The 22,428-nt window shown below is 34.6% G+C and overlaps 1 protein-coding gene across 2 annotated transcripts; it reads right to left on the reverse strand.

Annotated features, from left to right (window-relative positions):
* Positions 1-564: 564 nt before the first annotated feature.
* Positions 565-20,157, reverse strand: AFP (alpha-fetoprotein). Of its 2 annotated transcripts, XM_012724088.1 has the most exons (15): positions 20,073-20,157; positions 19,650-19,701; positions 18,722-18,854; positions 16,281-16,492; positions 14,772-14,904; positions 13,578-13,675; positions 11,472-11,601; positions 9,229-9,443; positions 6,932-7,064; positions 6,318-6,415; positions 5,506-5,644; positions 3,569-3,792; positions 2,149-2,281; positions 956-1,010; positions 565-639 (listed from the first exon to the last, which is right to left on the reverse strand). In XM_012724088.1, the coding sequence occupies exons 1-14, from the start codon at positions 20,155-20,157 to the stop codon at positions 966-968; spliced, it is 1,830 nt and encodes a 609-aa protein (XP_012579542.1). In that variant the 3' UTR covers positions 565-639; positions 956-965. The 2 variants fall into 2 exon arrangements, with proteins under 2 accessions (XP_012579542.1, XP_004681507.1); XM_004681450.2 differs by lacking the exon at positions 565-639 and having other exon boundaries at positions 944-1,010.
* Between the last annotated feature and the right edge of the window lie 2,271 nt (positions 20,158-22,428).

Below are 22,428 nucleotides of genomic sequence, written 5' to 3' on the forward strand. Positions count from 1 at the left end.
CCAGAACAGGCATGATACCCAGTGAGTGTTCAATAGATACATGTGGAATGAAAGAAGGAATGGATGAGTATATTAATTATATTGAATCAAAGCAAATACAGGGCAGCTAACACTTATGTTTTTAAATATCTATGAAAAGAAAATTGAACAAGATTGGGTGGGGAAGGTTCTAAATTTTGAGTAGCATCATTCTTGATGAATCCTATAAATGCATCACTTTTCCTCATCTCCAATTTATCTGTCAGAATACTTTAGTGGTCATGTGATGAACAATGTGTCCTGGCAGCACTAAACAGTGCTTAGATGGGAACATTTTTTAAATTTACCAAGTTATCAAGTGTTTAGTGTTGTGAATCCATCCTTAGATGGTGTTCATCTCTTTCAATAACCAAAATTCTGCTTTTTATTTTTTTTAACCACAATCTGCCTCAGGCAATGCTATATAAATCTGTTTAAAGAGATTATAAATTTTCATAAATAAGCAGACTAGAAAGAGGAAGTATTTGAAAATACTTTATTTTCTATGATAGAAAAATCTTACATAATTTTTTATCATTTCATTAATTTTCAGAATTTTCTAAGACAGTTAGAATTAAAAAAGAGTTTACACCAAACATAAAGTCTTCTGTTTTCTTTCCCCTGTAATATGGACAAAAATAATAATGAGTGCTATTTAAATGAATAGGTACAAATGATAACTGGTACTATTTTTCATCTCATGAAAATAAAGATAGAGAAGGTCTCCTATCTGATGATATTCTCTGAAGCCTTGAAAGTAAACCAAAAGAATTTTATGTTAGTTAGGTAACAAAGCTTCAGTATTTTCAAAATAAATTTTCTACTGAATTGCATTTTATGGGTAAGAAATTTTTATAATGGTAGCTCTTAGGATACATTTCATTATAGATCCTAGATCCACATTTGGGGAAAGACAAATGTCTGAATTTTTTGTTACCTGAAGTAATTTAAACTTCCAGAGCAGCACGAGTTTTAGAAATCATCTTAGGGCCCTGCAAATTAAGATCAAAAAAGTAACATCAGATAAGTAAAAGGATGTCTGTCAGTTGTACAGTTAGCTTTACAGTGTAGATGGGTAAAATCATAGATTTATAGTTTAATCAGGTTCAGAAAGAGGCATATAGCTCTTTGGCCAACTAACTGAGGCAATAAAAGCCGGAAGAAAAATCCATGCAAATTTGTATTTTGTATCTAGATCTCCAATCCATACTTCCTGCCTCCTTTCTTTACAAATCAGTAAAGAAGTCAAAAATTTCTAGAGAATTTCTGCTACTGTTTGATAATGTTCTCTACATCTAAATGGATGTATTCTTACATCAGAGAACATTGATCTTTTTATACCCTACTTATCAGAATTGTTTTACATCAAGTCTATTTTATTACTTTTTTAAAATCTGATATGATTATCTGTGTCCCACTTCTTCCTACCAAAAATAAAGACATACACTGATAAATGCACACATTCAATCATTTACTCAGATTATAAATGTTGTAAACCTCAAAATTTCTAATTACCTCTTAGTTCAAAACACCAAGCTTACAAAACACCAAATTTTTACAATATGAAATAGATAAATTGGCAAAAAGCTGAATGCTAGAATATTTTTTGAAAACAGAATGATGCTGCATATATTAGTAATATAAACCACAGGCTTACAAAATATTGCTAAAATTACAAATCCTGTTAAAATTGCTAAATAGATTAAGGTAATTCCTAATTTCTACTCTGTTGATATACAAGATCACACTTCAAAATGAATTAAAAAATATTTCCTATAAATATTTCCCCAGTATCTTGTTATTGCAATTAATTTGTTATTAAATCTCTTTAATCCATTTAGCTAGATCAATCAATTGTGGGCCAGAAATTAACTATGCTATCATCAACTGATTATATTTCAATAGATAGTTTCCACTACTTGGAAATAAATCAAAATTACTAATTCTCTTAACATAGTTTAATATATTTGTTCCTAATAGATAAATTTCTGTCAGTCTATTTCTAAGTGAAATTTAAATCTCTCTGGCATTGTTTTGAAGTGATAGATTTATAGGGTATTCTTTTCATTATCCATGATAGAAAATTTACTTACCAAGTATTTGAAAATTAGGAAAATTATCTGTACATACCTCTTCTGCAAAGCAGACTTCCTGCGCTTTGCCCTGACAGCACTTTTCCAGTAGGGCAGAGAAATCAGCAATGACCACTTCAAGTTGTTCTTCTGTTATTTGTGGCTTTTGCTTCACAAGGTTAATGAGAAACCTGATTTAGAACAAAACAAAGAACAAGAGAAGTCTGTTACGCAATGGTATTTATCTAAAGCCTTCCTCACAGAGAATTTTCAGAACCTGACAACTCCCACCCTAAACCTTCAGGCCATTAACTCCTCACCAGATTTACACCTTATGAAATGTTTTCATCAGAAAAACTGAGGCCAGAACAGCCTAAATGTTCCACGGGTCTGGACTTGTGCAGATTATAGAGGAAACATTATGTCCTAGTTCCACCACATTTATCTATAATGAAACACAGTGCTTTTCTTACTCACTTCCTTTTTTCACGTGCTTCCTAGTTCCCTTTTTAAAGCGCCTATTATCCACAAAGAGGCAAGGGAGCACAATGGACTGTGGTGGTGGCATATGGGTGATTCAGCGGTTGTTGCACCAATGGGGTGACACCTGAAGGGGGTGATTCTAACATTACCTCAATTAAATGTATAAATAAATTTATAAAAAATAAAAGAAATCTTAGTCATACTCATGGACCCACATTTTCATATCCCTGATCTCTGCAATTATTACACCTTTACCCTTACTGGCCATGTTCATCACCTGCACTATTCATTTAGCGATATGTTCACATTGAACTAATGTTAGTCAGGGAATAGAAAAGGCTTGTCAGAAGAGTTGACATTGTTACTGTACCTTGAAGCATGCTCTGGATTATGACAGAGAAAAGAGGGAAGAATAGTTTGTCCAAGCTGAAAAGACTGCTTTCGAAATGAGCACCAACATACATGGGAACTTGCAACACTTGACTTCCACGACTTACATTATAGTCACCACTCCAGAATATCTCCCATACTACAGTGAAATATGTGTTCCATGTCTTAGCCCCCCACTTCATGGTTGAATCAAATATTAGAGTTATCCTTCCCACAAAGAGTAAATAGTTTGAAAAAAGATTCAGTGGTATTTTTCCAGTACTTTGGGATGGAAGTACTCACATGGATTGCAAAGATATTTCCCCATTCTCCAAAATAGATTGTTCGTTTCCCCTCAATCCCAAATGCATCACAACATTAGTTGCAATGGAAACTATTTTTACACACAGGAAATGGTGTGTCTGGTGAATCTTTTCGAGGCCTAGGTCCCAATGATGCTGTGAAAATGATGAGACAAAACTAATTTGAAAGGCAACGGCAACTTAAGTGCTTTGGGGTAACAATGTTCTCCTAGGGACCCTGAGTGTTCTGTGACTAAGGGAGAAGGCTCATTTGTTACTTGATGTTATCAGAATTTCTCTTGCTAGCAAATAACAATTTCTTACTGTTGCTTCATCGTTTGCAGTGCTACACCCTGGGCGTGGCACAGATCTTTGTGGAAGATGAACTTGTCGGCAGAGAATGGTGGAGGCACATATGTTTCATCCACCACCAAGCTACTGAAGCACGGCCTCCTGTTGGCATATGACGAGGTACAGCACTGGCCAACACCAGAGTTCACAGGATTCTCTTCATGCCGGAGGCATAACTGCCCAATAATGATGTCAGCCTAGTTAGGAACATACAAAAGAAGAAAGCAAGGAGATTGAATATTAGCCATAAATTGAACCAGGTCTGCAGAAAAATACTGCAATAATTTTTAATGTCTGGCATTTTAAATTAATATAACTGGAAAATTGTCTATGTAGGAACATGTGCTGCCATATGATAGTTCTTATTTATCCTTTGGAATAAGTTACAGTTCTTAATAACATGTTCCATTAGTGATACTGAACAATCCCTTCTGCCATTTATGTCAGATCTTTGAAGCATGCTTCCAATTATTAAAAGGAGGGAACAGAGGATGGCAAAAGTGTCTGTCTTAACATAGGGACTCAATCCAGGATTTACATTTGCCATAGATGTAAGTTGAGCTTTCTATTTTACTTCAGGGATTCAGAGATTCCATTTCTGAATGTAAGAACAGCACAGGCATGCATGTCTACATACATATAGCTAACATATAGTCCTAATTAAAAAGAAATTGAGCCATTGCATCTGTATGGCTTTCCTAGTTTAGAATCCTCCCACTCTTCGGAAGGTATTTCTTAATTAAGCACTTACTAATAATTTGCAACAAGAGTCAATATGTTTTGTGTGCACACTTTGTATCAGATTAGTGTTGAGTGAGTTATATAGATCAGCTTGCTTAACACAGGTGTAAAAGTGCAATTAATAACAATCTATATTGGGCCCTCCCTTGTGGTGCAATGGGTTAGGACACAGCACTGCAAGCTGGCCGCAGCCCCTCAGTGTGGGTTCGATCCCTGGCCATGGAGGTGACCCACATGGCACGGCAGACCTCTCCTGACCCACCTGCTGCTTCCCCTCAGCCTGCTGCTTCCCCTCAGCCTGCTGCTACCCCTCAGCAGTGTACTCTCGTTGATCTGCCTGTTCTGCTCCCCACTCTCACCATCCCTGCACATCTGGCTTGTATCCCAGTTCTGTATGCATAAATAAATAAATCTTTAAAAAATAATAGCAATCAATATTATATTTGAACTTCTTTTTTGTTTTTGGTACAGGCTCCTGAAATTTTTGGAATTTCATAAGTGATAAGATTTTTAGTTTTACCTCCTAAACTCCAGCAAGAGAAACATTAAAAATCAATCAATAATGATTAATAATCCAGTAAGTAAAATGTTTGAAATCTATGAGTCATTCTAACAATTTAATCATAAAAGAGGAGAGGGCTATATGATCTTCTGGTCTGTAGCTGGTCAGTCAGAAGCACATCTATATTTTCAACTGATAGATCTGAGGTAGTGATAATGGGAGGGAGATTTGTTCTCTTCTCCACCCTACATGCTGTCAGCAAACAATGTCCCCAATCATAATAAAAAGACTACTACAAAAGGCAAAATAGAAGCAGCTAAAGACAAAATGACTAATTTTATCTACAAAGTGAAGCTTTTTATCTTTTTAACATTACAATAAATATTTAGTAGACAAAAAAATTTAAAAAGTCATGAAATGAATGACATATTGTTAATCTGCTTTCTATGCATAAAGCTTGTTCAGACAGCCCTTCTAGAAGTTGAAGAAGCCTGACCACATGCCAATCATTAAGAGCTGAGAAGGCTTGCTCCCTTCGACTGCAACTAGTGGATGGAAGAAGTCTAGTAAAGCCACCTCCACAATGAGTTTCACCATTTACCCTAAATAGGAAGCATGAGTTTATTTCCAGTCTAACAGAAACCAAATGGAGTAAACCAACACTCACCGCTCCCTCACCACAGGCCAAGCGTTTGTCCCCACTGAGCTGGCAACAGGTGGCTGCAGCGTTCGTCATCTTCTTGGTATAGGCCATCAGCTCAGGTGAAGTCAGCTGAGGGGCTTTCTTGGCGTAAGCAACAAGAAATCTGAAAGCATTTTCACCAAATCTTGCTGAGTCACTTAAACTTTCAGACTTCCTACTCGTTCTCAAAGACCCTCTTTGAATATCAGAAGATACGAAGTCAGCTCATTTATTTCATCCACACGGTATTCGGAGCAATGTGAGATATACTCTCTAACACCACTTCCTATATTCCTGTCACCCCAGCCATCACCGTGGGAAACAAATTCTGGGCCTTTAGTTCCTGTTCCGAACTTCAAAAGCTCATTCACTCTAATATATTTTTTAGTTTTTGCTCTTTTGACTATAACAGGCCATGACAGAATGGATTTTTTTTTTTTTTTTCCAAAAATCGACATGGTAAGGGTAAACCAAATCAGGAATACTGATGGGTTTCACAGGCTATTCTTGTTGCTCCTTTAAAGAGGGGATTTACCATGCTCTGTTAAATCAATGCCTGTTAAAGATATGATGATACTAGTGTTTGCTATTACTACTAAAGCTCTGAATACTGGTGTTTAAAAAAGAGGGGCTTTGGGAAAACTGACCTTCCTGTGGGAGAAAATAGATGATTAAATTATACTGACTTCCAACATGAAATAGCAACTGGAATTAAAGTAAACATGAGTGACTAAATTAATTTTTCTTTCAGGAGTTAACAATCTTAAATCATTAAAACACTCTTTTTAAGAACATACTCATTTTGCAAGTAATATTCTCCTAATTTCTGGAAAAGACCACAGCTTCGCTTTGCCAATGCGTGGCTCTCCTGAATATATTTCTCCACTTCTTCTTCCTGAAAATACAAAATTATTACATACATACATTTTTCTCTTTCTAGATATTTATCTTCACATATAAAAATTGACTAATTATATTTTATTCTATTATAATGCCAATCTTAGAGAAATAAACTTTAGAATTTTTTAAAATATTAAACATGGTAAAATGAGAATTGTGAGAATAAAGCAAATGGGCTTTGGGGAGATTAAGTCTAAATCTTTGTGAATCACAAAATTATTTGATGGCAGGATTCAATCTTTGGATAAAGGATTATAGCTCTATCTATACAAAATTCTTGCCTTTCTGGAGCTGTTCAAAAAGGAATAGAAATTTTGGTTAATTTTTTAATTTCTAATATAAGTAAAGCCATTAGTTGTTGACTACTAATTCATAATTACTTAAAATGTAGATAATAGGTTAACAGATACAACTTATTATTAGTTAATAGCTTCATGCTTTCAAATAAACCATATTTTAATGATTATCATTCAGAATTTCAAATTACCCCTAAAGTCATAGAGAAATTTACCCCTTTATCCTGGCATTCAAGAGGACTTTCAGACTGGGCACACTTCTCTAAAAACTCCTTGTATCCATCAACAGCTCTTAGAACTACTGAGACAGCAAGCTCAATATGCCTTCTTGAATATTCATAAGTAAATCTGAAATATGTATAAAACATATCCTGTTATTGGAATTAACAGACAAATTATTCCTGTGTAATATTGAATGCAGACTTTAAAATTCAAGTAAATAAACCTAGAAACCAAATAGATTTATACTATCTGAATGACAAAACTATTAACACAAATTATAATCCTCAAATTGTAGTAATTTGATGTTTTGTATTCTTTTGCATCCTTTGACTTTTCAATTATGGGATTTATAGTCATTCTTTCAATTTTTTTCTTGTGTCTACTCTATGCAAACATTTATTTTAGCAATAAGAATTCCATAATTATAGCTAGAATATAATTCCTGACTTCTGAAAAGGATACAGTTTTTTAAAAATTTATTTATTTATTTATTTATACATATAAGAACTGAGTATAGGATATATGCAAGGATTCACCAGAGATAGAGCGGGGAACAAAATAGGTGAGTTGACTGAAATATGTTGCTTAGGGTAGCAGCAGGAAAGACAGAAGAGGTTTGCTGACCATGTGGGTCAGCTCCCTGCCGGGGAGCAAACTAATGCTGCAGTGGCTGCAGATAGCTTCATAGTGCTGGGACTTAACTCCTTGCACCACCAGGAAGGCCCTCAAAAACATTATTATAGGCCCTCCCTGGTGGCACAGCGGGTTAAAGCACAGCACTGAGAATCTAAAGCCGCTTCCGCATGAGTTCGATTCCCGCCTACACCGGAGGTGACCACATAGCGTGGCAGACCTCTCCTGACTCGCCAGCTGCTCCCCTCAGCAGTGTACTTCGTAGATCTGCCTGTTCTGTTCCCCACTCTGTCTCTGGTGAAGCCTCTAACCGCCCCTGAGCCTCTGGCCTGCACCCCAGTTCTGTATGCACAAATAAATAAATCTTTAAAAATAAATAAATAAATAAAATAAAATAAAAACATATATTATAAAGAGATGAATAAGAAATGGGTCATCTAATTTGAGGTAGTGGTAAGTCTTGCAGAGAAATAAGAAAGATTAGACAAGCAGGGGAAAGGTGACATCTAATTTAGACTGTGTGGTCAAGAAAGTCTCTGAGAGACTATTTCAAAACAGAAACCGGGTGAAGGGTTCAGACCACACATGTCTGAGGAAGGTAATTCTTGGTTAAGGAAACTTCTACTGCGAGAAACCTTTTCAATTGAACTGCTTTTATTATACCAGAAAAAGCTTTGGGTGTGTGTGGGGGGGGGAGGGGATGTATGGATTTAAAGATAATTCTTCAATTTATTAATTCTATTACCAAGTTATAGAAATAGTCTGCATTTAGTTCTGCCACTAATAAATTATCAATATGTGCTTTGTACATCTGAACTTTGTTCTTGTTTGCGTAATTTTATCTAGCAGTGCAAACAACGTGTGACAGCCTAATCTTAGTGCAACAATAGAGTGATGTCCTCAGGGAATATTAAAAAGAAAATTGGGCTATTATTTTCATTACTACATTAGAAGCTGACTCTTAAATTTAGAAAGAACCTTGGAGATCATTAAGTATAATGTCCTAAGAGCTGCACAAATCCCTCCTCTAATAGTGATTATAGATATATGGTACAATAAAAGAAAATGTATTAACGTGAATCCTTGCTCCCCTTAAAAGCAAATGGAATAAGAACAAGTCCTAACCATTATATTATAGCCAAACTCCTTTCCTAAAGTGTCTCTCAACATGCTTTGATTTCCTTACAAAAACAAAACCTATTAAATAAATAGCAAATAAACTATTCCAGTAAAAGCCCTTGTCTTTAACTTCATCTAGTGACTTCTGTATTTAGGAGACATACACAGTGGACTCAGCAGCCCTTCTTACTACAAAATTATAATCATTAGCCCTTCTTGTTACAAAAATATTCACATCTTATTTGGAAGTTCAATGAGGGTCTTCATATGAGTGATTCATAAAGAGATGACAATGTTTTAGACTCTAGATAATTGATTCAAGCTAAAATACAAACCCTTAACTCACACTATTAATAGCAACAGTGTTATAATCTCATAAGAATAAGACAGATTTCATTCCAATAAGTTAGTTATTTGCTTAAATACATTTTGATAAATTCTAAGCTCAAAAACCATAGCCATCATTCTCCATTTCAAAAAATGGAGTCACATAATAGTCATTATTTATGTGTGAATATAAATTTAAAGAATATGTTACCTTGCCATGGATATTTCTTTTTCCCTTGAAGAGAACTGGCTGAAATGTCTATCTCCTAAAAGTCCTTTTAGACTTGGGGATAAGCCTTCAGGTTTTTCATCATTTTCTACACGCATTACACAGAGACCAAGTTCAAATATGGGCAATTTGCAGCATTCTGCTAATTTGCTTGACAGAATAGCTTGCTGAGAACATATGTAGGACATAATTCTTTCCTATAATGGGGGGAAAAAAGTAAATATTTCTTAAAGCTTTATTCTTTAGTTCAAGATCTCAGGGCAGGCTCTAAGAAGGGAGGAATTTAGAGCGGAAGAAAGGGGGCGGGGAGAGACGGTGAAATGACATAGAAAGAAGACATTTACCTCACTTCCCATTTTAGTGTTTTTTTCCCCACTTTACCTTTCTGAGTTTCTTCCATCTAACCCTATTGGATCATTCACTCTCTTCAGACTGTCTATGAAAACCTATTATTCTATTGCAAAGAAATATTTTTAAAGATATAAATGTGTTCCTCAAATTAAACACTGCTGTTTATCTTTCTATTAGCATTGAAATTTGCTGTTGACAACACTGACTTTTGAAGTCATAACATGGACAGCAAACAATCTGCTAACGATACTTTGACAGAACAATCTGCAGTGATGACCTCCAGAGGGCAGTCTACACATAATTAAATGACAATATATCTATGTGGCCAGAAAAAAATTAAGCTTACAAAACCCTATTAACAGAACAGAATATTCTGCGTATTATCATCAGGGATAATTATATCCCATTACTCAGCCATTGAAGCCCAATTTACATATTATACTGAACTCTATTTTTTTCACGTTAAAGTCAAAGGGTAGTTATGAACTCAAAAAACTGAAAAACTAATTAAAACAATAGAATGTCCCTAATATGCAGTAGGTACTTTGAAAAGGAAAAGTAAATAAGGCAGAAAAATCTGCTTTTGGGGGTGGGGTCATCACCCCAGCAAGCACTCTCTGCTGTTCATCCGCCTTAGGTGTTCCCTACAATCTGGGTCCAACTGATTTTAAAGGACATCGCTACCAAAATTCCATGGAGCTGGCCTGACCTGAGCATTTTATCTTCACATTTAACAGCTCCCTGGAAACAAAATTCCAGCCCTGATTTTCAGTGACTTTAAGCCTCTTTAGAGAAAGATTTATCACAGTGGACCAAAGAGAGAGTAACCTGGAACTAGAATGGCTTCTCATACATTATCTAGGCAGCCTAGGATTTGATTCAAAATAGACCACCCTGCTGACTAGTGGCTGACTAGGATATGCTGTTGGCTTTTTTACCTTGGGTTTTTAATTCTCCTAAAGTTCTTTATTCACAGCTTTCTATGTCATAGCTAACTTTCTTACTTTGGAAACCAGTTTCTTCTGTTACATTTAAGTATTCATATAATAGATAAATGAATATATAACAAGATCTCTTTCACATGCCAGGCATTGTACTGGCAACCTTGGAGCTAACAGCAAATGAAAGGCTGTGCCTTCTTGATCCCAGAAGGTCACATGTCTTATCTCTTCTAACAAACTATAAATGCCTGGAAGTCTGCTTGCGCCTCCATAACAAGTGGCCCTCAAGTGTCTAGTGTTTTGTCAAATGAAAAAAAAAAAAAATGGATGGAAAAGCAAATACACTCAACATAAAGAGTCTGTTTCCCAAGAGCCTATATGGAGATGTCAAGAAGAGCTACCATTTTGTGAAATAAGAAAAAGAAAACTACTGATGGTTTCACTCATAGCAGGAGTGTAAGGGGTTACAAAAAGCAATTGTAATAAAGTGAAAATGAAAACTAACAAGCAACTATAAACCAGAGACATTCTACAGGGTGGAGAGAGAAATAGGGTCAAAACTGTGTTGGAAGAACACACAGGACTATGGGGGTGGGTGAATTGGCCGTGGGAAGTCCATGGGGATAACAACTAAGATGAAAAATGTACAAAATGAAGAATGCTGTAAAATATGTATTATATTATATATATAAATTTTAAAAATGAATGAATGGGCGTGGGCCTCACAGAAGGTAGCACTTCTGAGAAAAAAAGAATAGCAAGATTAACAAAAGATGGTCTAATTCTTTTAATCAAGAAGTCTGTGCTTTCACTTAGTCAATTAACATACCCTGTGACCAACTAAAGCAGAAAGACTTCTCCCACAGAGAATGAAAAAAAAAAAAATAAGAAAAAGAATGGAAAGACATATTTTTAGGAAGCAAGACTCTTTACCCCATCCTGGATACACTCCAACATGTTTCCTCGGCAACATTCCTCATGTACATGAGTCACATCCAGGACCAGTCTCTGAATTTCAGTGAAATTAGCTTTGGGAAACTTTTGACTCAGTTCAGTAGTAACTCTGGTGTGAGGGTGAAAGAATTAGAGATCAATATTGATTATGAAAATTAAACCACATTTATAGACTATTAGTATATTTGTAACTCCAAAGGAAAACAATCTGAAATGTTCTTGTTACTTGAAAAAAAAAAAAGAAAGAAACTGCTTATTGGTTCTGAATCAATCCTTTAAGGGACTGACTGTAAAGTATGACCTTGGTTCCCAAAGGATTTGGAAGTAACTTTCTTGCTCTAAAATAGTTCATGTGAATTTCAGTGAAATCTATATTTTTGCTTTTCATTCTTAATGCTGAATCTTTACGATCATTGTTGTGAGTTCAGTGGGAAACAACTAAAAATGTGAACTATTACAAGTGGAAAATTCTAAGAGAATATTAACCATTTTTGCCCTTCTGAGGGAAAAATACTTCTGAAAATAAAGGAAAGGATACATGTTTGCAAATCAATGAAATGGAACCAAAAAAATGGAGCAGAATGTAATATCGCCCAAAAAGGGGAAGAAATAAGAATTATTGTTCCTTCTACATTTTAAATAATTTTTAAGACTCCTCTAGGTAAAATCACTACTTCCCAGAACAATTGGTGTTGTTGCTGTTGCCAATAAATTATACATAATATCCTTTGATTAGCAAGCCAGGTACTTTTTATACTAGAAATAATTCATCACAAAAGGTGGAGAATACTTTAAACAAGTTATAGAATTTAAAATGTTCTAAAAAAATCACAACAAAAAGTAAAATGGGACATGTTAAATTCACTTTCGCAGAGTTTTTTTAACACAACATACAAAAGTCATTTATACTTTCTTCTTTATATACTAGCTTTGAATTCTGGTGTGTATGTTACGCTTAGACCACAGATCCTCATTTGTGCCAGCAACATTGCAAATGATCAGGAACTACATGTCGCTAATGGCTGCCATATTGGAGAGTGCAGTTTAACCCTCTGGTAGTTCTTATTTTTACATCTGTTCTCAAAATCTCATTTGTCAGAATACAGACAATTAGAAAACACTACATTGTAATCAAGTAGGCATAGAGAAAATAATATTCAAGGATTTAAAAAAATTGGTTCTAATGACCAACAGTGTGATCTTAGGTGAATTGCTTTAATCTCTTTTGCCCTCAAATTACTATTGTCTATAAATGAAGGGGGTGGAAAGGATGATTCATTTGTTTGCTTGATTGGTTGGTTTTAATATTCCGGTTCACCCTAACAACAAAGATAGAAAATGAGGTAGATTAGATAAATGTATGGATGAATGGATAAATAGATAATCAGATGATAGGTAGGTAGGTACGTAAAGACATAGATAAAGACTATCAAAGATAAAGGAAGCAGTTAAATATATTAAGTATAAGAGAGATCAATTGAAAGAACTCCAAATTTGTCTTTAAGCTATTTAGCAACTAGGACAAGAAACTTCAGTGAATTACACTGTTCTCATCAGCTAGAATACTTGCCAGTTCTTCAAAGGTAACTTTTTTCCTGACAGTTTTTTTTTTGCCAAATATGATTGTCTTAAATGAGTATTTTCAAAGGAAGTAATAACTGACATAACAAATTATAGTAAACTAGGAAGCAGAATTTCTTGTTAAGCCAAAATATGTCAGTTAAAACTAATCTACTCTATAGAGAATTCAGAATCTTCAAGAAATTCTAGGTCTAATGATGAGGTATAATTTTATTGCAGGTCAGGAATTAAAAGTATCTGAAAGAATTGCTAAAGATATTTATACAAATCTCAAATGGCTTCTCTAAGTAGCATCTCATCTAGACTTTAGTAAGCTTGAACAAGTGCTAACAGATCAATGTGTTAACTTCCTTCCAATCCTATGATCTATTCACATTCATGATTTTATTCACATTCACTCTCATCAAAAGAAACTACAACCTCTAAAACAGTGACAAAGAATTCAAATTGCAAGATGGAAGTTCTGCAAGGTCACCTTCTCCTCTACATATTGCTTAAACTTACATGGCTTCAGAGGTTTGGGGTCCATATTTTTTTATCACTGCACACATATGTTGATTTACCAAGCTGCTTTCTCTTAGTACTTTTGTGGTAGATGCTGCCTAGATATGGGAGAAGCAGGGCATTAAGAAAGTGTGTATTTTTTTTTCAGGCTCTAATAATTAAAAATACATAATTAGACATAAGTAAAACATGAAACTACTAAAATTCTTTACTAATAATTACAAATGAATATGTGGAAGACAAACATAATCTAGAAGTCTGACTGCAGACTTGAGTTTACCAGAGTGGAAGGCTTGGAGAAGAGATGAAAAGAACTACAGTGGAGGATTATGGGTATGTTGATAGTGGTTGTGGGTTGTGGTATAGACCAACAACCCTAAATTATAAACAGTGTTGTAGATTAACTTTACCTAAATAAAAATAATACAATTTTCAGAGCTAAATATAAAAATTTTAAATGCAATATTTTTGCAAAACTTCATTCTTTTAGGTTCATTTATATGCACTTGTGCCCAACAGAGTTACTAAATATATCTTAAAAGCAAAATATTAAAACTTTTCTCTCTCTGGGATAATGAATAAATGTACTTTTAACAGCTTTATAACAGATTAAAATCTGATAATTTCTCAAATATCTTTGCAATAACAAAAAATCATAATCTTCTGTCAGCCTGACATTGTGGCAATGATGGCAATTCTTAGGAGATTTTTGTTGCAAGTAATTAAGTGTGGATATCATTTCAGCCATCTTAACCTAAGATAGCTATTCATGTTACTAAATCAATTGTTGTCAAATTGCAATAATACTTACATCCCAAACTTAGTCTAAGGACTAAAAGAAATAATAAAAGTAAAGCATTTTTCATCACTCTTTCCCTGTTTTGTCTTTTCTTCTGCTCTTCATGTGTTCCTCCTAACCTATCTCCTTTCAATCCCTCTTTTACTTCTTCCTCTTTTTTATTTATACTACCACCTCTATATCTTTTTTCTCTATCTCACCAAATTCACTTCCTTACTAGTAAGATAACTGATGGTTAATGAAGGAAATATTGACTGAAAAAACAGCACCCAAAGAGTATGACTGCTGAAATACAGTCTAGTCTGAAAATGGTGCTCTATACACAATATTTAACTTTCTTTATGAGTCACAGCCAGATAAAAGTATTAGTTTAGATAGCCACACAGATATAGTACCTTTGTTTGGAAGCATTCAACTGCATTTTCAGCTTGGCAGCAAGGTAGAATTATTTTGTCATAGTGAGTAGCCAGAGAAAGAATTGTAGATGCATACAGGTAGGGGTGTCTTCTTGCCATTTCATAGATATATCTGTAAAATGAAATAGTTCCTTAAGATTAAGAACACATAGAAATAAGACTACTGCTTGGATATAGACTCTGAAATTAGAGATTGAAAAAATGATTTTTTCCTACATGTCACCAAAAATTTTTCTCACTGAAGATAACCACTGTGGGGGGAAATCTGCTGGCTGATGACATGTTCTATTATGTGGAAAAAAAAAAAAAGGACAGATAATGTTTCAGGGAATAGCATGGACAGGCCTCCATAAGGACAACAGAGAAGATTCTTTTGCTCTGTTCAATGTAGAATGTAGTTATCCACCTTAGTGTTCTCCATATTGGAGATGCTCTGTAGGAAGACTACTCTGATACAAGAAAAGAGAAATGATTAAAAGTTAGACATAGGCTACCCCAACAGAGACACTGGGCTCAAATCCCACATTGAGAATGTACTACTAGTGTTCCCTGAGTCAACTCTCTTTAACATTTAATCTTCAAATTCCTCAAATACAGCAGGGGAAGAAAAAAAGAAGAGAGAGAGGAACCTTCAAAATGGTGCTTGTAAGCATTCAAATCATCATTTATACTGCACACACAGGTTCCTGTAACATCCTAAGGGTATGATAATTGGAAGCCATGCCTGTGCACTTTAAACATTTTAGGTTAATAAACATGTTACTAACATTTCTATTATCTAGACAATTTGGTGAAGACAAAATACTGAATATTTGGTACAGAAGGAGACATTTTGTGTGATGTTAGTAAATTCTTGGGCAAGCTAACATGGAAAGATTAAAAGCAAGGTGTACCTCAAAAGGTTATAGGAAATGCTGGTGGATTAGAGCAAATTTCAGCTTTACACAAAATGGCATGTAATCACACTAATTTTACCAGAAGTAACTGATACAAAGAGTTCATTTCTGATGACATATTTGTGGTCACAGAAACATGACTAAACTTCTGAAGAATGCAAACATGTCTAATGTCAAACAACCATTTGTTTTCACTCATATATTCAGTTTCCAATCTACTTTGTCCTGTGACAGGAGCCTATCCTGGAATCTCAGGGTTCAAGTTGAAGAACCAGCTCCGGACAGGACACATTCCGTCATAGCTTACAAATGAAATATACCAGCCAACCTGATGAGAGGAAACCTCTTATCTGAAGAAAACCCACACAGAAAAGGGTGAATGAGTCAATTCCACAGAGATGGTAGTCCCAGCTAAGAATCAATTTTTTGTCCATCTCATTTCCTAGCCCAGGACCTCAGCAGATGTAACACCAAACATTACTTCTCCACATTTAGAGTACATCTATGTTTTGCAGGAGGACTGGAATCTGCTTGCTACTGGTTGGTACGCCTTTCTCTGAGGTCTTAATTTACCATGCAGTTAGATCCTTACCGATTCATGAATGCCTCCCTGTTTTTTTCGTATGCCTTACAACTCGTGACAGGTTCTGGAACCTGGAAGGGCGGGATGGATGCTGGGGCAGTTTTTTTGCGTGCTAGCAAGCAGTTATGTCTTTCCTCTTCACTTTGGCTGCAGCAGTCTGACAATCCATATTTTTCGAGAATTTCCTTCTCGTGGCAAATTTCTTCCAGAAAGACAGGTAACTGTAAGAAAAAAAAATCTTAAACACAACTAACTTCACCTAAAATTATTGGGAAACACGTGAAAATTTTTTGATATTCAAAATCAGTACTAGAGATTAAGAAAATAATTCCCATATAAATTTCAATACATTTTGTTTTAGCCTGATTAGATTGCTTTCTTTAATGCCTTTTGACAATGAAGATTTAGTTTCCAATCTTGACTAAAACATGACTTCTAGACAAAATTATATTACTTTAAAAGGAAAAGAAACATTTGACATTTTGTTCTGGTACTTTAATGGTGGGCATAGTATAGCAACATTTATTTAAAGAGGTATAAAACTATCTCTCCAAATAATATAGAGTGTTGTAAAAATTAATGTTGCCTCAGTAAAAAAAGTTGCACAATAAAGGGATTTTTAACTTCTGCTTTGATGAGGAAATTGGATATTATTTTCACATAAAATATATTTTAAAAAAATAATAATTTAAGGATGCAAAAATAGCATCCAACACTTTTCATAAAATTTTAAATCTTCAATTGTCTTAATTTTAAGAAAAACAGATAATGACATTAAAATTCTGATGTATACTTGTGAGAAATACATGCGTTTCATTCATATTTTATTATTTATATTTATAAAATATAATATATGTTCTAAAGATTATCGTTAAAGTTAATAACAAACTTACTATAAAAAAAGAAAAGTTTTTGTTTAGTTATTGTAAGAGCATACTAGGAATCTTAAGTAGGATTTCAAGTGTTTGATTCATAGCATATATGTCATAACCTATATAAAAATCAAGTTTTAAGTTTATAATGATAAATCACCAATTTGTAGCATTGCTTTAAACCTGGAGTTAAAGATGCAATATGGAATGCATTTTGTTAATTCATACAGATTTTCAGGTTATCAGGACAAATAAAAAATGGAGATACAAAACCAGGATTTCTATCAATTTCAGATTTTTATCAATTACAGATTCAACACTCAAATTCATAATGCTCTGAATCTGTAAAAGCTCATCTCCTCTACAATATTCCTGTCTTTTGGCCACTTTCTGCACACACCATGACAAAGGATTCTCCAAACATGTTACATCATTGGGTAGCTCTATTTATTACAAAGTTCCTGTCTACACTGAGGGAAAACAACGATAACTGTTATTTTGAGTTCTACATTAAGATATTCTTATATTAGGGCCCTCCCTGGTGGCACAGCATTAAGAAGCTAAAGCCACTTCAGCATGAATTCTATCCTCACCCACCCGGGAGGTGACCCACATGGAGCAGCAGACCTCTCCTGACCCGCCACTGTTCTTCCTCAGTCAGCCTGTTCTGCTCCCCACTCTGTCTCTGGTGAATCCTCTCACCACCCCTGCACCTCTGGCCTGTATCCCAGTTCTGTATGCATAAGTGAATATTTTTTTGAAAAAGATATCCTTATATTAAAAAAGTTTTCATGGCTTATCTGAAACTCAAACATCAGTGAGCATCATGTTTGTTTGCTAAGTCAAGCATCCCTACAAATGTGCTACATATCTTACATTCAGTGTAGCATGGGGCATGGTCAGGGTACAGTCTGGGTCTACCAATATATATAGCAGCTAATGCCACAGGTATTTGTCCTGAAGACTGATGTTCTAGTTTACATCTTGGTTCTGAGCCCCCTTAACCTAATTACTCTGCCACTCTGTGCTTCAGCTTTCTCAGCTGGAAGTTTAGTATCGTTGTACTGGAGCAAAGCATATCTTCTGCCAATAAGTTCCATCTAAGGTCTCTTAGCTCACTGAACATCCACTTATTCATCAGTGCTATGTTCTATGTCATAAAATATTTGACTATCAATGTGTCTATACCTCCTAGAAAATATCTGCCACAGAATACATTAAAACCTAACTCTTGTTGCAATTATTATATCAATTTCCATGACCATCCTGAAGTGGAAGCTATTATTATCCTTTACTTTACACAAGTAAAGCCAAAGAAGTTAATTACCATCCCCCTGGCCATGTAGAAACTCTTATTTCAGAGCCATTGCTCTTAATGTCCATGGCAATTTTGTCTTTTTATCACAGGTACTCATCATTTCATTATTGCTCTCATTAGCAACTCAAAATTAATCGAATGTTGCTTTCATACAACAAGTATTCAAATATTAAGTATTTCTCATGCCATCCCTGCATCTTCTCTACCGCATGGTAAACTTTGGCCAAATATCACAGTGCTTTTTAAAAAAAATATCTCACCTGGTTTTCCAGACACTCTGTAGTCTGATCTCTGACTGTGGGTCTCTCAATCACAGCCAATACCTCTTTCACCATTTTGCTTACTTCTTCATATGTGGCTTCTTGAACAAACTGAGCAAAAATTATGGTGGCTCTGAAATAAAAATATATCTGAGTGCTTAAGCAACAAATTTATAACAAGTTTCTTTTCACAAGTTATTTTTTTGTCTGCTTGGTTTTATTTCTATTATGTCATAAACTCCTTAGTGGATGACATTGACTAAAAATTGATGTGAAATGAGATTCTAGTCATCCAGAAAAAAAAAAATGTCAGTATTCTTCTCCCTTTCTTCTATAAATGTACCTGTATTGGCTAAAAGTCAAAAATATTTCTTATAGAAGTGGTTCTGGGCCTTCCCTGGTGGTGCAGCACATTAAAGCACAGTACTAAGAAGTTAAAGCCACTTCAGTGTGAGCTCGATTCCCACCCCAGAGGTGATCCACCTGGCGTGGAAGACCTGTCCTGACCCGCCCGCTGTTCCCCTCAGCAGTGTACTTCCTCAGTCGGCCTGTTTGCACCCCAGTTTTTTTTTCGCCATCCATTATTAGCTCCTAGGATTAAAAGCGTATTCAGAACAGAAAATACAGTTACATTATTCTGTTGGTACTGAAAAGAAAAATTACTGAACTCATATATGGCTACCACTGAAGAGACACTAATCTTTAATTGCTAAAATCTGATTTGTTTTGTCCCGTGAAATTTCAAGGAATATATTCAAGACATAAGGCAATACTTCATTCTCTTCTATATCAATTCAATTTTTTGGACATTATTCAATTTGTTTTTGTAATTTTAAAAAGGATTAGAGCTACCCAATTTCATTTAATTACCAGACTTAAATAATTATTGTTTTGTGTATTAAAATAAACTTATAGAAGCAGAACTTACATGTCAACTAAATTCACCTTTGCAGAACATTTGGAAGAGTCCAATATGGAACCTGGAAAGCAGGTAGGAAAATCATGAAAAATGTTTCTTCTTCAGATAATGACACTTTTTCTGAAGCAAAATGTATATACACAGATATTCTTTATTTGATTAGTCTGTTTATGAAGGAACCAATATTACGGCCTAGTAACACACAAAAAAAGACTTCAGCGTGGAGCCATTTATAGATAATGTTAAGATATTTAAAGACAGTATTTGTAAGCCTTTTGTAAAGTTAAAAGGTTATCATTAATTTAAAAATATTCATCAATCCAGTGTTTTCTTCTATGTGGTGTAGGAAGCATGACAAATAAAACAAGACAAATGAATAAATGAAATTTTAAGAACTTTGCTATAGAGAAAATAATAAGAACAATATCTTACCTATTCCATATGCACTTCTATGCATTGTTCTAGATTCAGTAAAACTTAGTAGGAAAATTAAAAAAATTGTTATCAGCCACTTCATGGTTGGTAGTTATTTCGTTGGTGTCAATGGTAGAAGGTAGAATATGGAAGATGATGCTGAATTTCTTATATACATTTCTTAAGCAATTTCTGTTAACTAGTAACCTTTTCTTTGTGCATCTTCTTAGGTTGCAAGTGAGACAGCTTGCCAATGATTAACATCACAGGGATTCTTTACATTTTATGTTCAAGGACACAGACCTTTTTGTGGGTGGAAAAGGAAAGGAAACTTGCAATTCATTCCATTTTGCAAATATAAAAATATTCTCAAGTGTCAAAGAAATGATTGCTCCCTAAATTGCACAATAATTAATTCCTTTCAAATTAGAAAGTTAATGGGGCACTAAAGGAAAGACCTCAGACTTTGTGTGAAATTCAACTAAATGCATTGATTTATTAAAAAAATATTTTGATTGAAAATCTATTATAGGCTAGGCCTTGAATATATTGTTTCACCAACTCAGACTTTCATTGAAGAAGACATTCCCTTAATATTATGTTATTGTTTAGCTCAAAAATATTTTTCACCTGGTTTGTATGTTAATAGCCCATTTTTCAGTATAAAATATACTATGTTTGGCTTAACATAGAAAACTTAGATCACAAACCCTGGTGATGAACCAAATGCTATAATAATTTTATTTGTTGCAACATACTTCTATATGCTTGTCAAACTCTGAATAAATTCAGCCAAACTGACTTTGGCAGCTGATTTGGCAACTAGAAATGCTTATGTTAACCTGAGTCTAGTTGATCTCATATCTTCCCTTTCTAAGAAGATACCCAAAGATAGCTTCACATTAAAACCACTTGAGGAACTGTTAAAATTTCCAATGCCAGCCCTCCCTGGTGGGCGCAGCAGGTGAAAGCACAGCACTGAGAAGCTAAAGCCACTGCCACATGAGTTTGATTCCCGCCTGTCCCGGAGGTGACCACATGGCGTGGCAGACCTCTCCTGGCCCGCCCGCTGCTCCCTTCAGCAGTGTACTTCGTCATTGTGCCTGTTCTGCTCACCACTCTGTCTCTGGTGAAGCCTCTCGCCTCCCCTGCACCTCTGGCCTGTACCCCCAGTTCTGTATGCATAAATAAATAAATAAATAAATAAATAAAAATTTCAATGCCAATATTGCATTTATGCCAATGAAATAAAAATCTTGGGAGTTGAAGATTAGTTGTCTATATTTTCCAAATATTTATAGATGATTAATTATCCTAAAGTTAATATTAAAAAGCAAGTGAGATCCAATAGAAAATAAATACAGTACATTCATAAAACAGAGTAATATGCATCCACCAAAATAATTATGTAAAAGAATATTTAATGATACAGCAATATACTCTTATCATTAAGTGGAAAACAAAGAAATAATATAAACAGAAAGATCAGATTTTGTACTTCCTTTTTTCTCTCCCTGCAAAAATTTGTATAAACTGAAAGACAGAAATGATGTACCACAAAATAATAACATTGAGTTTCTCTGCATGGCTAGATTGCAAGTGAATTTCCTATTCTTGCTCTCTTTTAAAACTCATACAATGAAAGAGTGATATATAATTTAAAAAGTAAAAATTTAAAAATAAGGTGAATTTATTTTAAAAAGCAGTTTATACTGCAAGTACTGTGGTGCAAAGTAAAACAAAATTCCATAACTTTGTGCAAATGTTAATACTTGCAGGAAGTACAAAGATTTCAAAGATACAATGATTTATCATAGCATGTAGAGATACTTCAGTGTTGGTCAAGTAAGATGCACATCATTTGATAGTTCTTGTTTTCTGCTGCATGTGGCATCATAGGTTTTAGCTCCTATGAAGCATACTGAAGAGAACAGGCCTCCCTCTTTCCTCCCCAATGAGAAGTATTGCTGCTCTTGTCTTCTCATGTAGGCATTAATGAAGCGTCACTTTCCTACAACACCTAGACAGGCTCTTTACTCAAATAACATAATACAAAAGCTTTCGTTATTAAGAACTAAGCCCATTGTATGGAGTAAACACAACACAGTTTGGTGAAGCGTCAACAAAATATCCAAAAACCTATTACAGATCCTGCTCCATGGTCAGCACTCAGTAACATTTGCTGAATAAACTATGAATATATTGATTTAAGGACAGCAAGAAGTTACATGTGGCAAATCTCAGAATTATAAACTCTGAAATCTTTATGATGTTACAGATTAAAATGTTGCAAAAGATATACAAAAAATTTTATAAATAGTTATCCATGTATACATATATAGCCATGGATGTATGTGTGTATCCCATGTCTATC

The sequence above is a fragment of the Condylura cristata genome, unplaced genomic scaffold, assembly GCF_000260355.1.
Source record: "Condylura cristata isolate star-nosed mole 26May11 unplaced genomic scaffold, ConCri1.0 scaffold00012, whole genome shotgun sequence".
Lineage (NCBI taxonomy): Eukaryota > Metazoa > Chordata > Mammalia > Eulipotyphla > Talpidae > Condylura > Condylura cristata.

Coding starts and splice junctions, on each gene's coding strand:
- AFP (XM_012724088.1), bottom strand. CDS start 20,157: ATGAAGTGGCTGATAACAATTTTTTTAATTTTCCTACTAAGTTTTACT. Junction 14,905..16,280: donor AGGGAGGCATTCATGAATCG/GTAAGGATCTAA, acceptor TTCATTTTACAG/ATATATCTATGAAATGGCAA. Junction 13,676..14,771: donor TTGAATGCTTCCAAACAAAG/GTACTATATCTG, acceptor TCCCATATCTAG/GCAGCATCTACCACAAAAGT.